This window comes from Accipiter gentilis, chromosome 9, assembly GCF_929443795.1.
Source record: "Accipiter gentilis chromosome 9, bAccGen1.1, whole genome shotgun sequence".
Classification (NCBI taxonomy): domain Eukaryota; kingdom Metazoa; phylum Chordata; class Aves; order Accipitriformes; family Accipitridae; genus Astur; species Astur gentilis.
This window is the reverse complement of record NC_064888.1, coordinates 26609908-26629962: the sequence shown is the minus strand read 5'-3', so window position 1 is coordinate 26629962 and position 20055 is coordinate 26609908. Positions and strand designations below refer to the sequence as shown.

Genomic DNA, 20055 nt, shown 5'->3' with positions numbered 1-20055 from the left:
CAAGCAGAAGTCTAATCTGCCTCCACCCTCAGGCCCTAAGGACAGAACAGCTATGAAGGTCTTCTGGGATACCACCCACCCATTGCCACCTCCAGCAGCCTTCTGTCTCAGCTTCCAGTTTCTCCTGACAACTTTCCACTGCACGGTAACACTTTGTCACAACAGCAGATTTTGTGGCACACCCGCATTTTAGTCCAACAAAATGTAGGCTGAATGTAAGGTCACATGAAATCACAGTGCCAGTGGTATGCAGTCTTTAAAGTTGAATTTCACAGGCATGGGGGTAAAGGAGGTTGCCAGCTACATTCGCCCTGCTGATAAGTACAAATGTAAGTTCTTTCTGTAGGATTGTTAGGTCCAGTTTGCCATACAAAGCGTGGGACTGTGATTAAATGATAAGGCTGTATAAACTCTATTTCCTCTAGCTTTCTGTCAGCTTAAACAGCTCATGAACCTCCCTCACCTCTGGACTTTGGAATGGAATGAGATACGAAATGCAAACTTCCCCAAATACCGCTGTAAAAATCCCTTCTTTTGCCCCCAATGTGACTTCTCCAGTCAAATCCTCCTGTTGCTTTTCCCTCTGACCTTGCTTCAGCATAGCAGAGCCTCCACTCCGTTTGTATTTGTCCTCCTTTCTCTCTTCCTCTCTGCTCTGCACAAGCATTTCATTCTGACAGTCCCTTTAAAGTTTTTTTTCTTGCTTATCATCCTTCTTTCCAGCTATGTCATCCTGCCTAGACCAATGTCCAAGCTGCCCTAAAAAAACCCCACTTTTTTTAACCTAATTGCCACATAGTAAATTATTCTCATACAGAATTTCCTGCCTATGATGCTCTTTATAGAAAAGTGTGTTTAAGTGTGACTGTGATCTATCTGTGTTTTAAATGAAAATATGGCAATGTGGATAAAATTATGCAGTGTAATATTGAAACTATGGTGAAAAGCCTTGGTTTAATCTCTGTATATAGGTAGCAGTGTAAGAGTATAGTCTGTTCACAAGATCATCCATGCTTATATAGTACCTATAGTTTCATTCTACTTGTGCTGGCCAAGTTGTTCAGTCGCTGCCATAGCTTATTCCACCACTGCCTCATACATACACTCTTCCAAATAAAATAATGTCTTCTAGTGATATTGTAGTGTTGCCAGAATAACTGTCTACAGTAAGAGCATTTGCCAGCTATGGCAATCACAAATGACAGTCTTATGCCTGTGACTGTCAGTTATTCAGCAGAAGCTAGTAATAGAAATTGGATCTAAAGATTTGCCTCTTTTTTTTTTTTTAAGTCAAATAATAAAAGGCCAGTAGCCAAGCAAATAAACCAATAAATTAATTTTCTTGGCCATGGAAAAAATAAAACATGCCAGCAAACTTGGTATAACCATTTTTCACTATTAGTTTAAAACTATACCCCATACAGCTGTGCAGAAAGCTAGGTATTAAATCATAATATGACACTGCAGGTACCCAGTGATATGTTGATCCCAGAACAAAACAGTTTTGTGTTTTACAGAATCATTCAAAACCTACATAATGCACGCTACATTATAATGTGATAGATGCTTTTCTTTTGGAAGGCAAATGTGACAATCGTAAAATGTTGCAAAAAAGCCTTCCACACCATTATGGCTTGTGTCAGCCATAACAGTGTTGGAAAACAACATTAGATTATCAAGAGGGGGAGAAAGAGTTCCCACATTGGTAGAAATTGCTATAAATACCCCTTTATTTGAAAATAAGTATTGTTTTTAGTGGCCTCCTTCCTCACCTTGGAAAATGCTTCTGCAATTTGGTTATCTTTCCTAGACCTGTCTGATAGTCTCTGGAGGGCCAGCTCTTATAAGTCAACAGTTGAAAAAGTTCATGAAGAGTAATGGAATCAAGTTTTACTTCTGCTTTTGGTGAATTTAGTTTCAGAAAACCATTTAACCTGATCAAAAACCATCTTCAGGGTTGTAACAGGCCAGACAAGATATAACTGGAGCATTTTTAAATACCCTAAGAATTCCATTGTTTTTGCTTTCTGTTTAAAGCATGAGTGAAATCTGGAGTTTCAACACTGCAGGCAGTTCCAGCATTGTGACCAAACCTAGAGGAAAAAATAAGATTTCAATTATCTGCAGAAGAGAAACTGAAAAAAATGACAACTTGTACAGTTCAGATCATTTTACTTAAATATTCACAATGTTACATTAACTGAAATTTTTGACATTTAAAAAATTTGAATGTTTCCTTTTAGTTTGGACCAGTACAGTTCAGGATGAAACTTGGATTCTGCACTGTAGCACATTACTCTATGCACCCTGCAATGAGGGAAATTTGTGACCCACTCTATTTGATGTATTGAATGGAAATGCCTCAACACTACTTCTTTCATAGGTGGAGCTTGCCTGCAGGAATCAGTTACAAGTAATTTTCAGCCATCTTCAGATGGCTAAATCACATTTTGCAGGTGATTTATAAAGTCCCTCATCATTAGAAAAGAAAGAACATATCTACTTACTACATAGGGGTTTTTCCTTACATGTTTTATGTGGTTTTTAAAATGATTGCTGCATTAGAGGAGTGATTTTAGTTTTATATAACATCTTTTATAGTCTAAATACCCTAAAGCATGTTACAATATGATAGATAAGCAAATATTTCTTTTAGAAAGCAAATATCACTGGTTTTACGTGCTCAGCAGACAACAGAATTGGAAAACTGATGGAAAATAATGTGACAGTATTCTCATTTGGCGGTAGGGAACCATCTTTGATTTTTGGTAGACTGTGAAAGGACTTTACATACTGTGTAAGTAAGTTTGTTTTGTGACAGTCATAGTAAATGACTGAGGGGTAAAAGAAGCTTTGAAATTCTGTTAGCATCTTTATCCTAATCTGTTAGTATATGTGTTTTGGACAAGGTCATTTTCCAGATGTAAGCAAAGCCAGATGTTCAATGCTACAGGTTTATGACCTCAATATTAATTATATGCTACACAGTAAATACTTTAGAAAGAATTAAAATAATGGATCCTGAGGCAATAATATGAAAAACATGAGTATTTTTCAAGCTTAATGCAAGCGCAACTGGGTGAAGTAGGCTATTAATACAAGTGGCCATACTACATGGCTAAATGATTCCTTCATGTCTTAAAATATAGACACTATAGGCATCCCTGCAAGAAGCAGAGGCAGCTAAGTGCTACTGAAGCTGTAGTTACATGGCCAGTTTAACTTGGCATAAGTCTGAGCTGCTGCCAAAAGAGTAGGTCTCTTTGTTCCACCCTCCCAATGCCCCTGCTTGCCCTGCCACTCGTCTCTGCCCTCACGCTGGCACTAGGGTTCCCACGACCATGTGATAAAGCTGGATCTGATCCTGCTGGTATCTAAATTGGCAAAAGAAAAAAGAAGCTAGTTTCCCAGCTGGAAGTTCCATGATTCATCATAGCTGGGTAAGCACCGAGGGCAGAGAAGAGTGAATTTCCCCTTTCAGTGGTAGCCCATGTGGGCTCCATTAAAGTGGCCATATAACCCTAGGGACCAAAATACTTCTCCAAAGTTCTAAAATTTGATAGACTTCAGAACAAAATAAACAAAACAGGTCCATGAGTAGCCTCTACTAGATCCCTGCCAGTGCTATCCCACATCTGTGGTGGATATGCTTCTGTAGCTCAAGTGAAAACACTTTCAGCCCAAGTACAGCAGTGTTTGTTAGTCTTAATCAGATGTGTCAAAAAATGTGTCCATTATCCTGTGCCCCTATCATTTTGATTCTAAACAGGTGATAATCACTTCAGCTAAAGTGAATGTAGTGCTAAAGGCATAAAATACGACATCTGCAATTTTTGCTATAAGCATTACATGACTTTAGAAAAAATAGAAAGAGGAAATTAGTTGCTACGTTTCGGTTGCTAATGGGTAAGAAAAAAACTGAAAGTCAAGAAGTTATGCTTTAGAGAGGAACAAGAGAGAGTTCCTGTCTCCTTCCAACTTGGGTATTCCTGTAGAGAAACTGACTGGAAGAGGGGAAAAATCTTGTCAGAGAAAGGAAAAGGAAGTACTGGGTCGCAAAGGACAGTTTAAAAAACATGCTGAAAGTCTACTTACGGTGTTTTTCCTGTACTCTTACTCATGCTGAGCAAGTATGAACAGAACCAATAATGCAGTAAATTTTTAAGACAAATTTTGGCTCTACAGAAAGCAATGCAAATTTATAACAATCCTAAAATTAGTGCTTCTCAACTTCTTACATCTACTTAGTGTATCTAGAACCTACATACATAAAAGCTGCCTTGGAACTGACTTGCAAATATTGGGCAGCATTAAGATATCTGGGGTTATTTTGTCTCTAGGAGTAGACTAATGGGAGTGTTTAAAGCTTAATGCCATATCTAGAAGCTCTGCTCTGTTTTATTTGACTGTCAGAGCACTATTTGGTAGAGCAAATGCAGACCATTATGCATATAAATGCACTTTTGGTTTAAGGGGAAGAGTTAAGAGGCTGTTTAGAAAAGCCTCCCTTTTCCCTAGTGGGCACAGCACCTTGCCTTCAAGCTATTGAGCCCACAAAGTTTTCCAGCCCAATGAAAAAACACACCAATTTTTTAATCCTTTCACAGTCTATGAACTTACTGGATTAAAATCACTAAATTAGAACTTTATTTTAGCAGCAATCTTAAATGACACAAAGACACTGATGAAGACTGCACTTAGATGATTAAGTAAATTTACTCATCTCGTGTCAGTGCTTCTGTGCCCACGTTAGCAAGACCTTAACACAAAATTTAAGTACTTACCTAACTTTAAGGTACTTAAACATCTGGCTAAATCTTGACCAAGCCCATTACATAGTTACACATAGACTTTTTCAATGTCCTTCAATAGGTGACCAGAACTAAAATGGCAGATTTGAAATTTGTGGAAGGGGTAAAAGAGGAGCAAACCAAGAAAAACTCACTCTGTTGGAACACCAAATCAAAATTAAGCCTTCATCTTTCTGTGTTCAATTCACTCAGTTTTCTTTTTCATTCACTTTCATGTGCCTGTAGTAGTCTTTCAATGTACATGCCTGCAGGAATGACAGAAATGTTATCTTGCCTTTCAAAAAAAATGCTTGTAGAATTGTGACTAAAAGTAATGTTACCACTGAGAGGTGGTAATTTTCTAGGTCTGTACCAAGTCCTGTCTTTATTCACTTCCCTGCAATGACTTTGTACTTCCTCTTTTTGGTGAGATATAGAAACCACTTTACTCATTTAAATTTCTGTCCTTGCTCTCCTTCACCTACCAGGCTGTAGGGTACTAGTCCTTCAGAGAGGTACAGTGCTCAGTTTTAACTGGAACTGTATTTTAGAGTAACCCAATACGTTTAGTTTCCTTCTGCTGCTTGCAGACCTTTCAGAAAAATGGAGTAAGCCTTGTTAATGTAGCTTCTGTGGGGTTTTTTTTGTTTGTTTGTTTTAATGCATAAGCTCATATCCAGACAGATGGTGCATAAAAGGGATCAGTTAACCAAAAAGACTCAGAACGCAGCAGGTCAGTTACAGAACAGAAAATATCTTTTAACTTTTTGTGTCAAGAAATGACACGCAATACTCACTTAGTATATCATAAGAGCTAATTACTTTCTGTACTACTTGTAGTATCACTATTACAGAGTTGGGATAGAGGAAAGAGCAAGCTGGATAGGAGGGAAAAGGTGTCCAAACCTGAAATGCCTTCAGCTGTTATTAAATAGCTATATTTTCAAAAGTTGTACTAAAAAGTGCCTGGCCATCACTCCTTTCTGATATTCAAAAACAGCTGTGAAGTCCCCAATAGCAGTAGGAAAGGTAACAGGAACCAGGTCTAACTGTTCTTCTCGGCTAAATAGAAGGAAATGGTAATTGCAAAAAAAAATACTGTATGACCTAAACATGTGACATCTTTGGTATTAATATACTGTCCATATATACTCAAAACAAGCCTCAGCCTTGATCTAAAATGAGGAAGCAGTTGCACCAAGCAGTTGGTGTCATTGATAGTGCTTTAGTTGTCTCAGCCCCACCGATAAATCTGCATAGGTTCTTTCAATGCACAGAATTCCCAGTCACCTCAAAGTAATTATACTATTCAATTTCATGTTAGGGCTGATTTGTGTCAAAGATGTATTATGCCTTTACATGCTACAGATTTTCATTTGCTCAATCTATGTCAGTACTTACTAATATAAGAGAGATCGACAGCTGCTTTGTGAAGATTACGTAGAGGGCATATGCAGATGAAAAGTATAATCAATATTTAGCCTTTCTGTGTGTACCATGTAAACACACACCTCTAATTATGGGGTTTGCCTCTAGACAAAATAGTGGATGATTGAAAAGTGAGCAGAATAGGATGTTATTAAGACTTTAAAAAAAAAAATCCACACTCTTGACAAAACAAAACTATTTATAGGCATTTCCTCTTGCGCATCTCATAAACACAGCAGAAGACAACTCGTTGTTCCTTCTTCCTCTCAGATAGGTATCTGTAATTGACTTCTCCCCATAAGCAAGCCTCTTTCAACTTTTCTTCACAGCTTTGATACAGCTTTACAGATAAAGATCAAAGGCTCAGTGCCTTGAACTGATGGTTTGGTGTCACAGGTTACCACCTCCAGCTCCGTGAAAGGCACTGCAGGGGGTGGCCTGCGATAAGTCCCCAGAGTGGATGAGGGGCAGTAAGCCCCTATCTTAGACCAGCAGCTGAAGCGGTTTATCTGACTGTGCCTCAAGAATTCAGCTATGTGTTTATGCATTACACACATGTAACAGCCATTGAAAACACCAGCTCCCACCCAGCCAGCTGATGCCAACCTGCATTTCCTTGCAGGGGAATTCCATTCTCGCTGTTCCAGGTAGTGTATGATATATGGGTGTGTGCATGTGGAGATCTGAAGCACCTGAGAGGAAATAGATGCTTTCTTTATTTGGGAATTTCCTTTTGCTTTCTACTGAGCAACTAGAAGGGAGGTGGAAGGGGGTAGAGTTGTTTTATATAATTGGGTTGGTTTAGAGGTTCAAAACTGGCAAGTAATATGAAAATACATCTTATGAAGACACCCAGTTCGCTGAGATCCATGTTCTTCCACAACGATTGTGTCAGGAGCACTGTGTTAATGGGAGTAAGAAAGGTGGTACTTTTCTTGTTTGTTAATTTAGTTTGAGAAGATAGATCCAGATAAGAGCTTCAAGCTTTTCAAAATCTCAAGTGGTACTTCTAAAAATCCCCTTCTAGGTGAGCAGGTTCCCCCCCCCCCCAGCAAGCAGGAGTATTCCCTTTTGTCCAGAAACAATAACTCACTTAATTTGGTCACCTGCACACCTGTTTATAAAACTAAAGGCTAATAGAAACACAAAATAAAGACCAGCTGGGGAGAAGGTGGTGGAATAACTGTGCTGTGAGAAGCAGTAAAGGAGGGGGCTGGGCATGCTGGTCCTTCTTTAGTTCCATGTTTTAATGTGGTTTTTTGAAATAAGAAGTAGCTGTAGTAATTTTTAATTTTCTGCTCTTTAAGTTTTGGGGTTTTTATCTTCTAATAACTCGGCTTTTATTTTCCAAATTCCATTGTAGTCTTCCTTGCTTTCTGTGTTCTTTTTTGTGGTTCTTTTCTGTAAAACTTTATAGCTGAAGCAGGTGGGGGGTTCGGGGGTATGTTTTTTATTTGAGTCTAAATTTGTACTTACTAAATCCTATCCTAGGATTCCAATGCTAAGCATTTGAATTTGCCTGAAAGACAAGAAATAACTACTTTTTTGGGGTGGGGGGGTCATCTGTTATGCCGCCTTTCTGAAGACAAAAATGAGGGCTACATGTAACTTTAAGTGAATGGAGGTAGTAATATCTGCAGAAAATGGGAGTTTCTAGGCACAGAACTACAGGGTGCCCTGTCAGTGAGAAACAGATGTACCCAAAAAGGTATAAGAACTGGAACTGGAGTGCAAACTGACTTACAGTGTGATGATTTTATTTTTAATTATTACTACTATTCTGAAATAATTCAACTTCATCAGTTAAAGATTTAACTGATGTTAGGAAGAGGAGGAGGAATGCGTGGGTCACTTAATATTGAATGTGTCAATGTTGCTTGCAAAGCTTCCCTTGCAGACCTGTCTGAATATATCCTGTTCGAAGTTCTGCTCTTTTTTAACTAAAGAAACTGGTCCGTGAGCGCAGATGGGGATTTTTCAAGGGGCAAAACAGATAATTCAGACAGTCCTATAAGCACCAGAAATTTAAGGAGGCGTAATTCTAATCCTCCAGATAAACACAAATAAGTATGCTTGTAATACAGAAAACTTCCTGCGATTCATTTAAAACTGGTTTTTGTTTTGCCACCACTCCCTACTGACGCTGCAGTCAGCCCTGTTTCCAAAACCACTATCAGCACCACTCCCAACTGCAAGGGCACCCATCTGTGCTCACAGCCAGAGGCACTGAAGCAACCATGCCCAGTCCCCCCACCCTGGAGACCATGTAATGTATTCTTACAGCAGAGGGATGTCACTCGCTACAGGCTGTCACTCGCCACCCGACATAGGCAGCTGTACAGCTAAAATACTGACAACCCATGTGCACACCGAAGGTCCAAAGTGCTGGATTCGCTGTGCGCACAAGTGGGTGAACCGTGCCGTTCGTGTGTACGCAGGAGACCCCTCTCTGTTCCCGGGAGCGGGGGGAGGCTGTGGCCACTGAGGAGCCATGCATGCCAACCGCTCTGAGCCACAATATACATATCTACATAATACATATTTGTAAATGTCTTCACAGATTTATAATAGTGATAAATACAATTTCTCAAAAATTAGTCTAAGTGGTGGGAGAATTCCTTACTACACAGATCTGTCTGAAATTAAGACAGACTCCTCTTTCTCAAGTCCGAGGACTCTGTACCTCATCTTGCGTTTGAGTTGAAAGCTTATTACTCGCTTTATTTTTCTTCATGTTATTTATATTTTTCTCTTTTAAAAAAAAAAAAAATTAACTTTGGAAAGCTTTTGTGGGACACCTTGTATGCAAAAGAGCCAGAAGCTTCCAGCTGATGTTTGAGTGGGGATGTGTCACAGGCCAGGCCCACCCATTGCCCTTCGCTTGACATACCTTCTGCATACGCTGAGCTGTGACCAGATCAAAGAGAAGGTGGTTTTGTTTCAGTTGTTTTATCTCAAGGCAGCTCTGCAGTCCTTCAGCACAGCTAGGTATTTTATGACAGAGCAAATCCTTCTTTCAGCGTATATTGTATTTGCAATGGTAAACCCTTCCACCTTCCTTTACGTGGGTATCGCAGCTAGTGACCCCTCTGTCAGTACATCTGATAATCCTGAATTGCTGGAGGTCAAAATTGACAAGATATGAAAAATAGCAATACGGGGCTAAAAGGTGTTTCCTTTTAGGATTCATTGAACAGTCTAATGTTTTTGTAACAAACCTCAGACTTTTTAGAAGCACCTAGAGCCAAGGCTTCCATCCGCAGAAGTTTGAAAATCTATCCTGTGTGCAGTGAGTTGCTGATCAAAGGGTCCCATCCAGTCTATACCTGTCACAAACCAGATCTCAAAATACCTATCTATTGCTGAAGTTTTTTCAGAGAGTAACAGTGACAAAGACGGCACCTTTATCTGCAAGCCTGACTTTTACATAAACAGCTCTCAACCAAGTTGAATGAAGAGTTGGTGCTTGTAGTTAAGAGACAACCCTTAAGTTTGACCTCTTAATTATCTTTAATTACATGCAATGCAAAGTAAAACTAGCATTACTTATTATTTGCATTTACAGTATTAGCTGATTGAGGTCCTTGAATGTTTCTAGTATCTGTTCATCCCAAGAGAAAAACTAGAGAATAAACATTAGTTGGTAACAAGGTCGTGACTCAGATGTGTTGTGAAGAAAGAAGGTTGTAGTTATGTACCTGAAGCAAGGGCTGTCTACACTGGGCCATGGTAGCCTCCATTTCCCAGATACCCTCAGGGCTGCTGCTCTGGTAAGTTTCTCCCACAGTGAACCTCTTTACTTAGAGTATTGTCTGAAGTAAAGTATTTGAGAGCTAGAAAAAAATTTGAGAGCTAGTCAGATAAGCAGATCCAGGTAAACTGTTGCCTTTTGTGCTTCACTTTCCTCATTGCTCTGGAATGGTCTTTGGGATTGGGTTTGAGACCCTTAAGATCTGGAGAATCCTCTTGCTATAGGCTTTGCTATCTGCCTCTCATGTTTTCTACTGTCTCTCTAAAATGACAAGTCAGGCAGCTCTTTGTAAAACTTGTCAGTTATAGCCTATTATATTGGCTGGCACCTCAAGAAATCTCAGCCTCTAGCTAACTGGACAGACTGGTTTTTGCAGCTTGTCCAACTTCACGGGTCAAAGGGGATTCCACTTGAACTGGAAGTCATCCATGCCTGATGACTTCCTACACTTACCACTATAGAGCGCTCTGGTTATCTGCTTACTTGCACAGGCTTGATACAAGTTGAGTTGTCCAGAGGCAACAAACTAAGTATTCCAGCAGTTCCTGCAAGAGCTACATACCTTAAAAAAATCACACAAATGCATATTAGCTACTCCCTAATTTATCACAATTCGTAATTAGAAAATGAAATAGCTCCAGAAAAAGAATGAGGAAGAAGAGGCAGAGATGTTTAGGAAATTTGATTATGCAAAAATAGGAATGTTCTGATTTCAGTCCATCTGCATGAGAAAAATAATTGATCACACCAGTAGCGGCACATGTGATTATTTCTAATTTAAATGCATCTTTTTAAAAAAAAATGGAAATATGTATTAAAATGCTCTTTTAAACTATAGCCTTATTCAGTGCACATGGAACACCTGTGATAGTCTAACCAATTCACCTAAATATGATCAAATGAAAAGCAAACTGTTCTGGGTACTCGTAGTTATGAATTTTGGGGTGGGTTTTATTTGTGTCTGTGTGTGCGCGCATTTTTTTAGAGACCAAAGTGACAATATAAAATAAAATCGGTCACGTGAAAAATGAAACACCTTGTTTCAAAATAAAGCCATAATTTTGCTATAGTGAAGATATATTAATGTCAGAGATGAGCAATAAGCAATATTCAGCTCTTGGGGGGGGGGGGTCCTATCTTTAACAAACAATGAATACAGGAAGAAAAATAACTGATGCTTACATGCATTTCTAATTAAAGGCTGGAAAGCCTTTTATGAAAAGGACACAAACACTTGCAAACAACCATTCTCCCCAAACTAGAACTAAACCATTTAATTCTCCCCTCATTCTTTTCATTCCTCATTACTTTTCATTTATAGACACTGCCAAGTGCCAGCTGGGGCACAAGACAGAACCAGTAAACTGCAGAACGTGGCTATTTGTGATGTTTCAAGCATAACCAGAAGCTGAATCTATTAGGAAAAAAAACAAACCACAAACCCCCCCAGAAAAGCAGAAGTTCTTCTGAGATCTTCACCCCAGATTTGCAGCTTTAATGTATCTGCTTATTTTAGATAATAATCCAAGCTATTCTTCTAGATGTAGTGCATTGTTGCAGGAAATCTCGAAACGTTTTGCTGTGCCCCTGTTTCTGTCACCTGTAAGTAATTTATTTTTTTGTATCAGCTGGTGACACTATATCCTTTTGCTGTAAATCAATAGTATGAATTTTGAGCAAAAATTAAAGATGTGCTTGTGAATTATTTGTCAGTTGATCTCGTGATTTTTATTTTTTTTTTGCTGAGTTGAGAACCTAAAAAGAATAAGTTGAGTTGTTTTTTTAAGTAAGACTGGGCAAAGATTTAGGCTCTAGTAGGTATCAGACCCATGACATACCCTGTCAGAGCAGAATATTTCACGTTGTTGTATTACAGGGCTGCTGAAAACATGGAATATCCTTCAATTCCAGCTGACATAATGAAAGGATCAGATTTTTCTGTTCTGTTAATAAACATTATTAAGACTAAAATTAAGCTTTGTTATTTCAGGATTCCAGAAACTTATGAGTACTCAGTTATTTAACTGTTCTTTTTAAGCAAGTCTCATAAAGTGGAATTAATTGTCACTAACTACCACAATGACTCTAAAATCAGTAGCAGAGGTAGGAAGGTCCCTTTCAGTATAAGCCTGATACTCAACCGCTACCTGATGCCTTGAGTGGCCACATGTCTGCTCAGCCTGAACCACAGACTGCAGACAAATAATCACATCATGTTGGTGCACTTATTTCATAATCCTTGTTTAGCTAATTCTCATCTAATTCCAATTTAATCTGAAAAAGCTATTTTAATTCTTTAGAGACAGCAGTAATTACTAATGACGAAGCTGGAAGATAGGGTTTTTTAGTGAAGCTTTATGCATTACTCAACCTTCTGAATAATAAGGATTCAAGTTTAAAGAAAGCTTTAAAAAAGGGAAAGAATGCTTTGATGTTTTTACTTCTCTTTGTAAGCAAAGCTTCCAAGAGTCTTTTGGTAGCCTGATTGTGCATCAGGGACGAGGTAGGCAAGACTAAAATGTGGAATGACAGACAACTTACAACAAAGAGTGGAAGGCAAAATTTTTAAGCCCTTTTTTGAAAAAAATCATTGCTTTCCTTTATTGGTTGTGATAAAAACTTCAGCTTAGGTCTAATAAAAGATACTTAGTTTAGGTAAACAGGAAGAACATAGACTGCGTGAAAAAACTAAACGTATATATGCATTCTATAGAAGTTTCTAGTATGTTCAAACTTCCAGCAGGTTTCACTATAAAATCAGTCTTTTGCAGGAAGTTGTATCCGTGTTCCTGATGTTGACTTGATTTTAGTAGTGTGTTTTTTTAAATGAGAAGGAAGGTGGGATTCTAAATGATACTTGCTGAGTGAAAAATAAGATATTCAACTTAAATTGCCTTGATAACCAGTAAAATTTTAATGAGGTCAGTGCAGCTGACGAATAAAAATAACCTATGATTCCAGATACCAGTCTATGTAACTAGAGTCCTGAGATCAAGAGTTTTTACAGCCAAGAGTCACAGATAACTCTAATGGTTTCTCAGATGGCCTGGGCCTGGGAGTGTATCATTTTCACCCTTGTATTATAACTGCAAACACTATGCGAATGAGGTAAACTGGCCACTGATAAAATTACTCCTATAAGGTCAGAAAGCAGAGGGCATTGCCATTATAGCTGTGGAGTGTTGTAAAGTCAGTTCTGAACAAAATGTTAACACTGAAATATTCTAAACTATTAATTTAGGCAATGGTGTTATTTTCTGAGGCACTTACTCTTAAATCGATTGTTTAAACTACACTTAATTGTATTAAGGAGAAGGATAACACAAATCATGCCAAAGAGCTCTGTTAAAAAGGGAGGAAAACTTCATACAGGAATTATTTAGCAACTAAACTACTTATTGAACATATATTTAGCATTTCTGATGTGTAAAATGTTACTGGAAATGCATTTCCTGTATTTTTCTTAATTTATATAAATGGGCGTTCAACCACATGGTAATTTTAATTCTGGCTTTGTTTAATATCTTACAGGAAGCTTCAAAAGATGGTGCATGACATCAAGAAAAACGAAAGTGGGATAATAAACAAGTTCAAAAAGTAAGTTTGAAATGCCAATCATAGTTTTATCAATATGGGGAAGTTCAGACTGATAGCATAGTGTATAGTACTTCAGTGATGGGACCATGTTATTCTAGAGGGATGTACTTCAGCATATGTAAAGAGCCTCAGTCCAGACTGCAACATGCAGAATTGTCATTAGTATTAAGAGTATCACATAGTAGTTGCAGAACTGGTGCCCAACAGGAGACAGTGTTTGTAGCCCTAAAAAACAGTATTTGGGTAAAATGCATTTTTCTTACGTATTCTTTGGGAATCATCATCGCTTGTTGTTTCAGTGTGTGCCTTTCTCCTCAGGCCACCGTTTAGGCTACCTGCTGCAATTAAGTTTTCATTTGAGCTCTACCTTGAACCAACTGGTCAAACATCATAGTTAGAATTCCCACAAAAATGTCAAGTCCTCCTATATTTCAGTCCCATAAAACAAACCCCAGCATTACCCAACATCCTTATTCCATTAAGAAGTGCTGAACAGCATGCATATTGATGTCACATGCATGAGAGTGTCATAAAATATTCATGTGTATTTATACATAGAAAGAAATTCCAGTAATTCTGCATCCTTGTCAAGTGAATACACTATTCACTGTTTCCAGTCAAACATCTATTTAAACCAATTAGCTATTTAGCACACTTTTTCTTTTTCTTAATGCAATAGCTCATTTGCATTGAACTTCCATTTGGATGCGATTTTCTCATTCAGATGTCTTTCTTTACATGGGTCATTGATGACAAAAGTACTAAGTACTTTTAATTAGTACACAGTATCTGCAGTGTTTCCAGGATGATCATATTATATTCTAGAAATACAGCTCTTGTACATAAAAGGCACATACAGACATTGTTTAAAATTGTTCTTATAGAGCGACCGTGATGGCTCGATTCAAGGAAAAGGAAAAGTATGGTTTTAACAAAAGCTAATGAAGCGATCAGTAGGCTGGTGGGAGAAGCAGTAGGGCTTTGCCTGGTTAGGCTATGAAAGAGCTCTGGAAAGCTGGCTGGCTCACTTATTGCTCCTGCTGCCAGCCCAGGCAGGGCTGGTGTTTGTGGGGCAGCCACCATCCCTGGCAGAGGAGGGGGATACACTTCTAGGAGCAGCAGCAACCACCTGGCTCTCCTGTTGCACAGGCGGGAGGAGTAACCTTAGGCTGTGAGACCTCCTTTGTGGCCTCTATTATTGTGTTTCTGTCCACAACCTTAAGCAGGCTCTGATGGTAACACCTGATATATTAGATAAATTCTTGAGATTGCTGTTTTCCCTTTACTCATCCTCTTTCACTCTAGCACTGCTGCAATTCACAGTAAATCATAGTCATGTGGTATATGTACTTGTTACTTCCACATAAGCACAAAGGCAAATTTTTCCCTAAAATGCCCCTCTTTCAAGTACTTGGATCTTTAATTTAATCTATGTGTTTGTTTTTAACACAGTGTGTATGTAAACAGACCACTGTGTTCAGAGATATGTCTGCAAAAAACCTCATGGTTTCACCTAGTACTTGCTCACAGGGAAGAGCTTCTAAGCTGTCAGGGCTGTTGGTGGGTTTTGGGGGGTGGTGTGGGGAGGATTGGTTTTTGTTGGTTTTGCCGCCTTTTAATAAAGGGTGGCTTCCTACTTCACAGTAGTAGTTTAAGTTAATGTTGCAGTGGGTCCAGTTCAAATGTCTCGGAGAGGAAAGCAGATGGCAGAAACAATAGAAGCATCTCAAGTTTACAATTTGAAGCAACAAATTGTCTCCCATAGTTGCCTGGACATGAATTCTGCTCTTAATCAGCATTGCTCTGACTGTGTATCCTTCCTTGAGAGTAAGAGGAGAAGGACAGAAAAGGGAAAAATAACAAGAACTAAATGTAACTGAAGCTGGGAAGGTCAGAGGTGCCATCATTAAATGTCAGATAGAAGATTGCTGCTGTAACACTGCAATTCTTTGATTCTCTCAAGATTAAAAAAAAAAAGCCACAAAAAAGAGCAGGCTCATAAAAACTCTCTTAATGTATGACTGCAGCATGAGGCTCATGTTTCACCTCCCCCAGCTATAAGAATACAAATTGAGATGTAGGAAAAAAATACATATAATAATCTTCCTGATACTTTTATGGTTCATCTGAGTTATACTAGTCTCTTCTGCAATGATGAAGATCAGAAACTTACTCTTATGTTTTTAAAAAATTGAAGAAAAAACTCTCACATTTGCACATGACTTAAGAACTCAAATTTTGAACCCAGCACATAATGAGGCTTGCAATAAAAGCATGAGCTGACAACACTGATAAGGATATGTACAAGAGATGCCAAGCTTTGCAGAATTAGAATTGGCTGTATTCCTCTGAATGTGCCCTTTGGGGGCTTTTTGTTTGATATTTAGATGCTTTTTCTAAAAAATGTGGTTATCCAGTTGATCGCTTCCTCCATTTTAGTTACAGCATTATTTTATTAAATGTCAAGGATCTAAACATGACTGCAGCAGGAAAAATTGTATTAAAAAAATTGGCTTTATGTAGCACAGTTTTGGAATTTATCTGTATGCTGGAAAAACATCGTTTTGACTCAAATTCAAACCTATTATAAGTAGAAATAATTTTAGAGAAGTCAGCTAGTGTACTTGCTTATCCCAAACCTAAAGTTGTCACACACGTATACTGTAAGCCCCTGTTACTGAAACTGAAAGAATGATCAAATACTGATGAAATACATTTGACATATTACCAGTATTTGTTAAGACACTTCTAAAATCTGGATTGGCTCTTGATTATGCAGAAAAGTAAGATAAGTTCTTGCATCAAGTGTCTTGCTCTCCATTCTAGTTCATCTGCGGGGTGCAGGTGGGGAGGGATATGTCTACCATCCAAGTGTGTCTTAAAGGTCTGCAGAAGGAAGTCCTGAACAGTGGTGGTGAACAGTAAAGAAAACTACAGATTGTTTCTTCGTTGCTTAAAAGTTCTTGTTGTTTATTCCCCATACTGACTTAAAATTTTCTGACTGTAAAAATATTGCCCACTGCAGGATAGCATTCACCTGCTTGCCCTTAATCACATGCAAAACTGTTTACAATACTGGAGTCCCAGCTGCTGTGCAGATCATGATGTCAAAGAGAATTATGTACTCGGGTGTAGAAGCAATTGGTACAGCCAACGTTGTATAAACAATGATTGCTGGGGGCATTTTTTCATATTCACATCCTTGGTAATACAGAACAGGGAAGTAAGAGAGAAATCATAGGTTTTGCTCTGCAGGATGGTTGCCTATGCTTGAAACACACTGTAAAGACATAGCACTCATCTGTAAATCATAAGCTTTAAGCTTCTAGGCTTTGTTCAGTGGAATCCTAGCTCCACTGAAGTTAAATGCTAAAAGTCATACTGCCTATACAGCGAAGTCAGGATTTCACCCTAAAGTTCTGGTACGTGCTGACCTACTGTGTTGAACAAGAAACTAGAAGTTCAGGTTACTCACCTTGTTGCAATATCGCATCCTATCAAAACTTCCTTTGCAAAGCCAGCAGAAATCATGCAGTTGGTAGTGCTTTGTCTAACTGCACACAATCCAAATATGTCCATTTCTTGAAATCACGTTTGCCACATGACCTGAAAAATGGAAAGAAGATGCATCTTCATCTCATCTGCTTTACCCAGCTTTTTAGTTGGGTAAGTTTTTACTTCAGATTTGTCTGGTCCGTTTTTCTATACCATTTATAACTTAGGTAGTAACTTCAGGCAGAAAAATGGAGTTGTGTCAACCTGCACAGATGCAACTAGAAGGCATCCATGATCAAACCCTTGGCAAAAGGAAAAGTGGTATTTTATGGACAAAACAACAAGAGAAAAGTATTAAAAATCAAGCTGTACCACACTTGGAAGAAGAAACCAGGGAGAAATATAATACCTAATTTTAACTGTATTCTGACGAAACATGAATTTCAATGTATAGCTGAATAGAATGTTTTGAGTGTCAGGATTTTTATTAATGTACCAATATTTCATCGAGTGAAGATAAATAAATCACAGCTATATACCATTTCACTGCCACAGCACATTGTAAAGAAAATGTGTGAAAGAGTAGTAACAACACTAAAAAAAAAAAAAGTTAATTTTATTTTGTGCCAGATACTTCCAAAGCCATAACAAACTATTCCATGAGAATATAGCTCAGGAAAAGTTCATGTGTCATCTGGATTGCACCTGTTTGGAACTCTGAAAAACTTTTTGGCAAAGTTCAATTAATTTATCTTTTAATTACAAGTGTGATGATCTAGTGCACTTAGGAGTAATGCATACTATAAATACTCAACTCTGTAAAGATGTTAATATAATTTTTGTAAAACCTATTAAGTTAAAATGGTTCCCAAGAAGGGAGTGGACTTTGTACAGAGTTAACAACAGAAAAAGTGAAGGAGTCTTGAAAACAAAGAGTTTTTAGGCATATCTTAAATGCTGGGGGAGTGAGCAGAAACACTAGTGAGGAAACGCATTAGTGCAAGAACTAAGTGCTACACATAAAGGGCTGCTACTATGTACATGTTGTTACTTTTCGCGGTGTAGCCTGTAAAAGCAAGCATTGCTAGAGCAGAAAACCCAGACCTCAGCTGCAGTTTATTTAAAAATTCTGTTTAGTGCAGGAAAACACAAAAATTTGCGATGAACTCAAAGCATGTGATTAATATTTGCAATCCCTGCAGGATTCCTTATGTGACAAAAGTTAAGCGCATGCCTAAATGTTTTGTTGGATCAGCCTCAGCATGCTATAGAGGGGAAATCTCAGAATGTGTTGGGTTTTAAAATGAAATAGTTTATTCTCCTGGAAGTAATTATGAATCTCTGCATAGTGCATTCTGTCCTTGTGTGAGCAGCATCTAGACCACATTATGTGAAATGTCTCAAATGCTATCTGGTTATTTGTTGAAGCTAAAATGTATATAGTAAGATGTGTTGTGTTATGTTGCTTTTAAAACCTGTAAACATACTTTCAAAAATGTACTTGGATTTTATTGAGTCCTTTAGAACTGAAATTTCTTAGGGATATTTCAAAATATCTAGAAATTTACTTATTTTCTATTAACTTTTAGAAAAATACTAGTTGCATTAAAGTAAATGGAAACTTGAATTATTTAATTGTGTTCTATCACAGCTAACACAGAGATACTTCACCACCTGTAACTTAAGTCCAGAGTGGAGTAGCACTAGAATATTTTACTTGGAAATTGCATTTGCTATAATTTTATATATCTCTGTTAAAAGATATTTTAGGAAATCATTCTGTCTTCCACTTAAATATGTATGCTCAGTTGGATGGCATTTGATTCTTTCAGTCCCCTCATTAACTTCAGGGGAACAGGACGGAGTCAGTTGTCACTCTGCAAGCACCTATGTGGATAATTACATCAGAATCTGAAATAACTAGGTAACCACTCCTTGGCATAGGGGTTATATCTTTTGAGCTTGCGTTGGGGTTTGCACATTGGGTAAAGTTCTGGCTCTTGCAAAGCAAAGCTCCGATTGCTGCAAAAGAGTCTGCATTTCAGTTTTGGTACTCAGTAAATCCTACCAGTACAGTGAGAATTATTTCTTTAAGTGGATTTGAATTTTAGAATAAATAACATATTTGAAATGATTCTAGCAAATACAGATATGGCCATGAACTGTTTCAGCTCTGTGACAGAAACATTATTTCTTTTCTTCTATTGATACTCAGGTTCCAAAATGAACAAGTGGCCTTAATTTGCAAAACTGGGAAAGATACTTGGGATCGGTATGCTATTTCAGAGCTGCACAATGGCATGATAGGCTGCTTGGACACAGACCTCTGTTCTGTGCTTCGTATGCTTTTGTTATAACGTATTTACATTTTCTGCCAGGGCCACTGCCAGGATTTATGGGGCCTGGGACAAAGTGTTGAAGTCTTCTGCCTAGCAGCTTGGAAATGTATAATGTGGCTTAAGCCACATACTTTACACTGTGACCCAGGCAGCCTCTTACTATTGCCTCAGTTCCACTATTTTCCAAGTTTCCACCATCTCTGAACAACTCACGATAGACATGTTGCAAAGTACATTAATAGATTTTGGTCTATCCTCCCTAAGACCCAAGATCTACCCTGGCAGTGGCCCCGGGTTTTTCTTCTAACATGCATGTGCTAACCTGGACAGAAGACAACAGCAGGGCTGTTGAGAATGCTTTTTAGTTTACTGTTTGTACACTAAGTTATATTATGCTCCAAGAAGTTAAAGGCTCGGAGGAGGCAGCTATACATCATTAGTATTGTTAGTAACAAACAAAGCAGGCAAACACTTCAAAAATAATATGGCTAGGTTGGTTTTGGTTTGGTTTTTTTGGTGGGGTTTTTTTGAGCTTTAGCAATGCCTGTACTATTTATTCATTGATTCATGCAAGTGCCTTTTTTTTCTATCTGAACAGAATTCCAGGAATTCAACTCAAATGTAGTCAAAGCATTTCTCAAAATAGATGGGAAAA

General features: G+C 38.1%; 1 protein-coding gene and 1 long non-coding RNA gene across 7 annotated transcripts in view; one reads left to right on the top strand and one right to left on the bottom strand.

Annotated features, from left to right (window-relative positions):
* BLNK (B cell linker) overlaps nt 1–20055 on the top strand; it is a 103019-nt gene that overhangs the window by 57474 nt on the left and 25490 nt on the right. For 4 of the 6 annotated variants that reach the window (XM_049809873.1, XM_049809876.1, XM_049809877.1 and 1 more), the window contains 2 exons: nt 13501–13566; nt 19277–19333. In XM_049809873.1, the coding sequence (XP_049665830.1) occupies nt 13501–13566; nt 19277–19333 (123 nt within the window). The remainder of the gene's footprint in view (nt 1–13500; nt 13567–19276; nt 19334–20055) is intronic. The other 2 variants (XM_049809875.1, XM_049809878.1) reach the window with 1 other exon arrangement.
* LOC126042582 (uncharacterized) lies at nt 1601–17200 on the bottom strand. The gene is made up of 3 exons (XR_007507225.1): nt 17042–17200; nt 4946–5056; nt 1601–2093 (listed from the first exon to the last, which is right to left on the bottom strand). It is a non-coding gene; the product is annotated as an uncharacterized LOC126042582 (long non-coding RNA).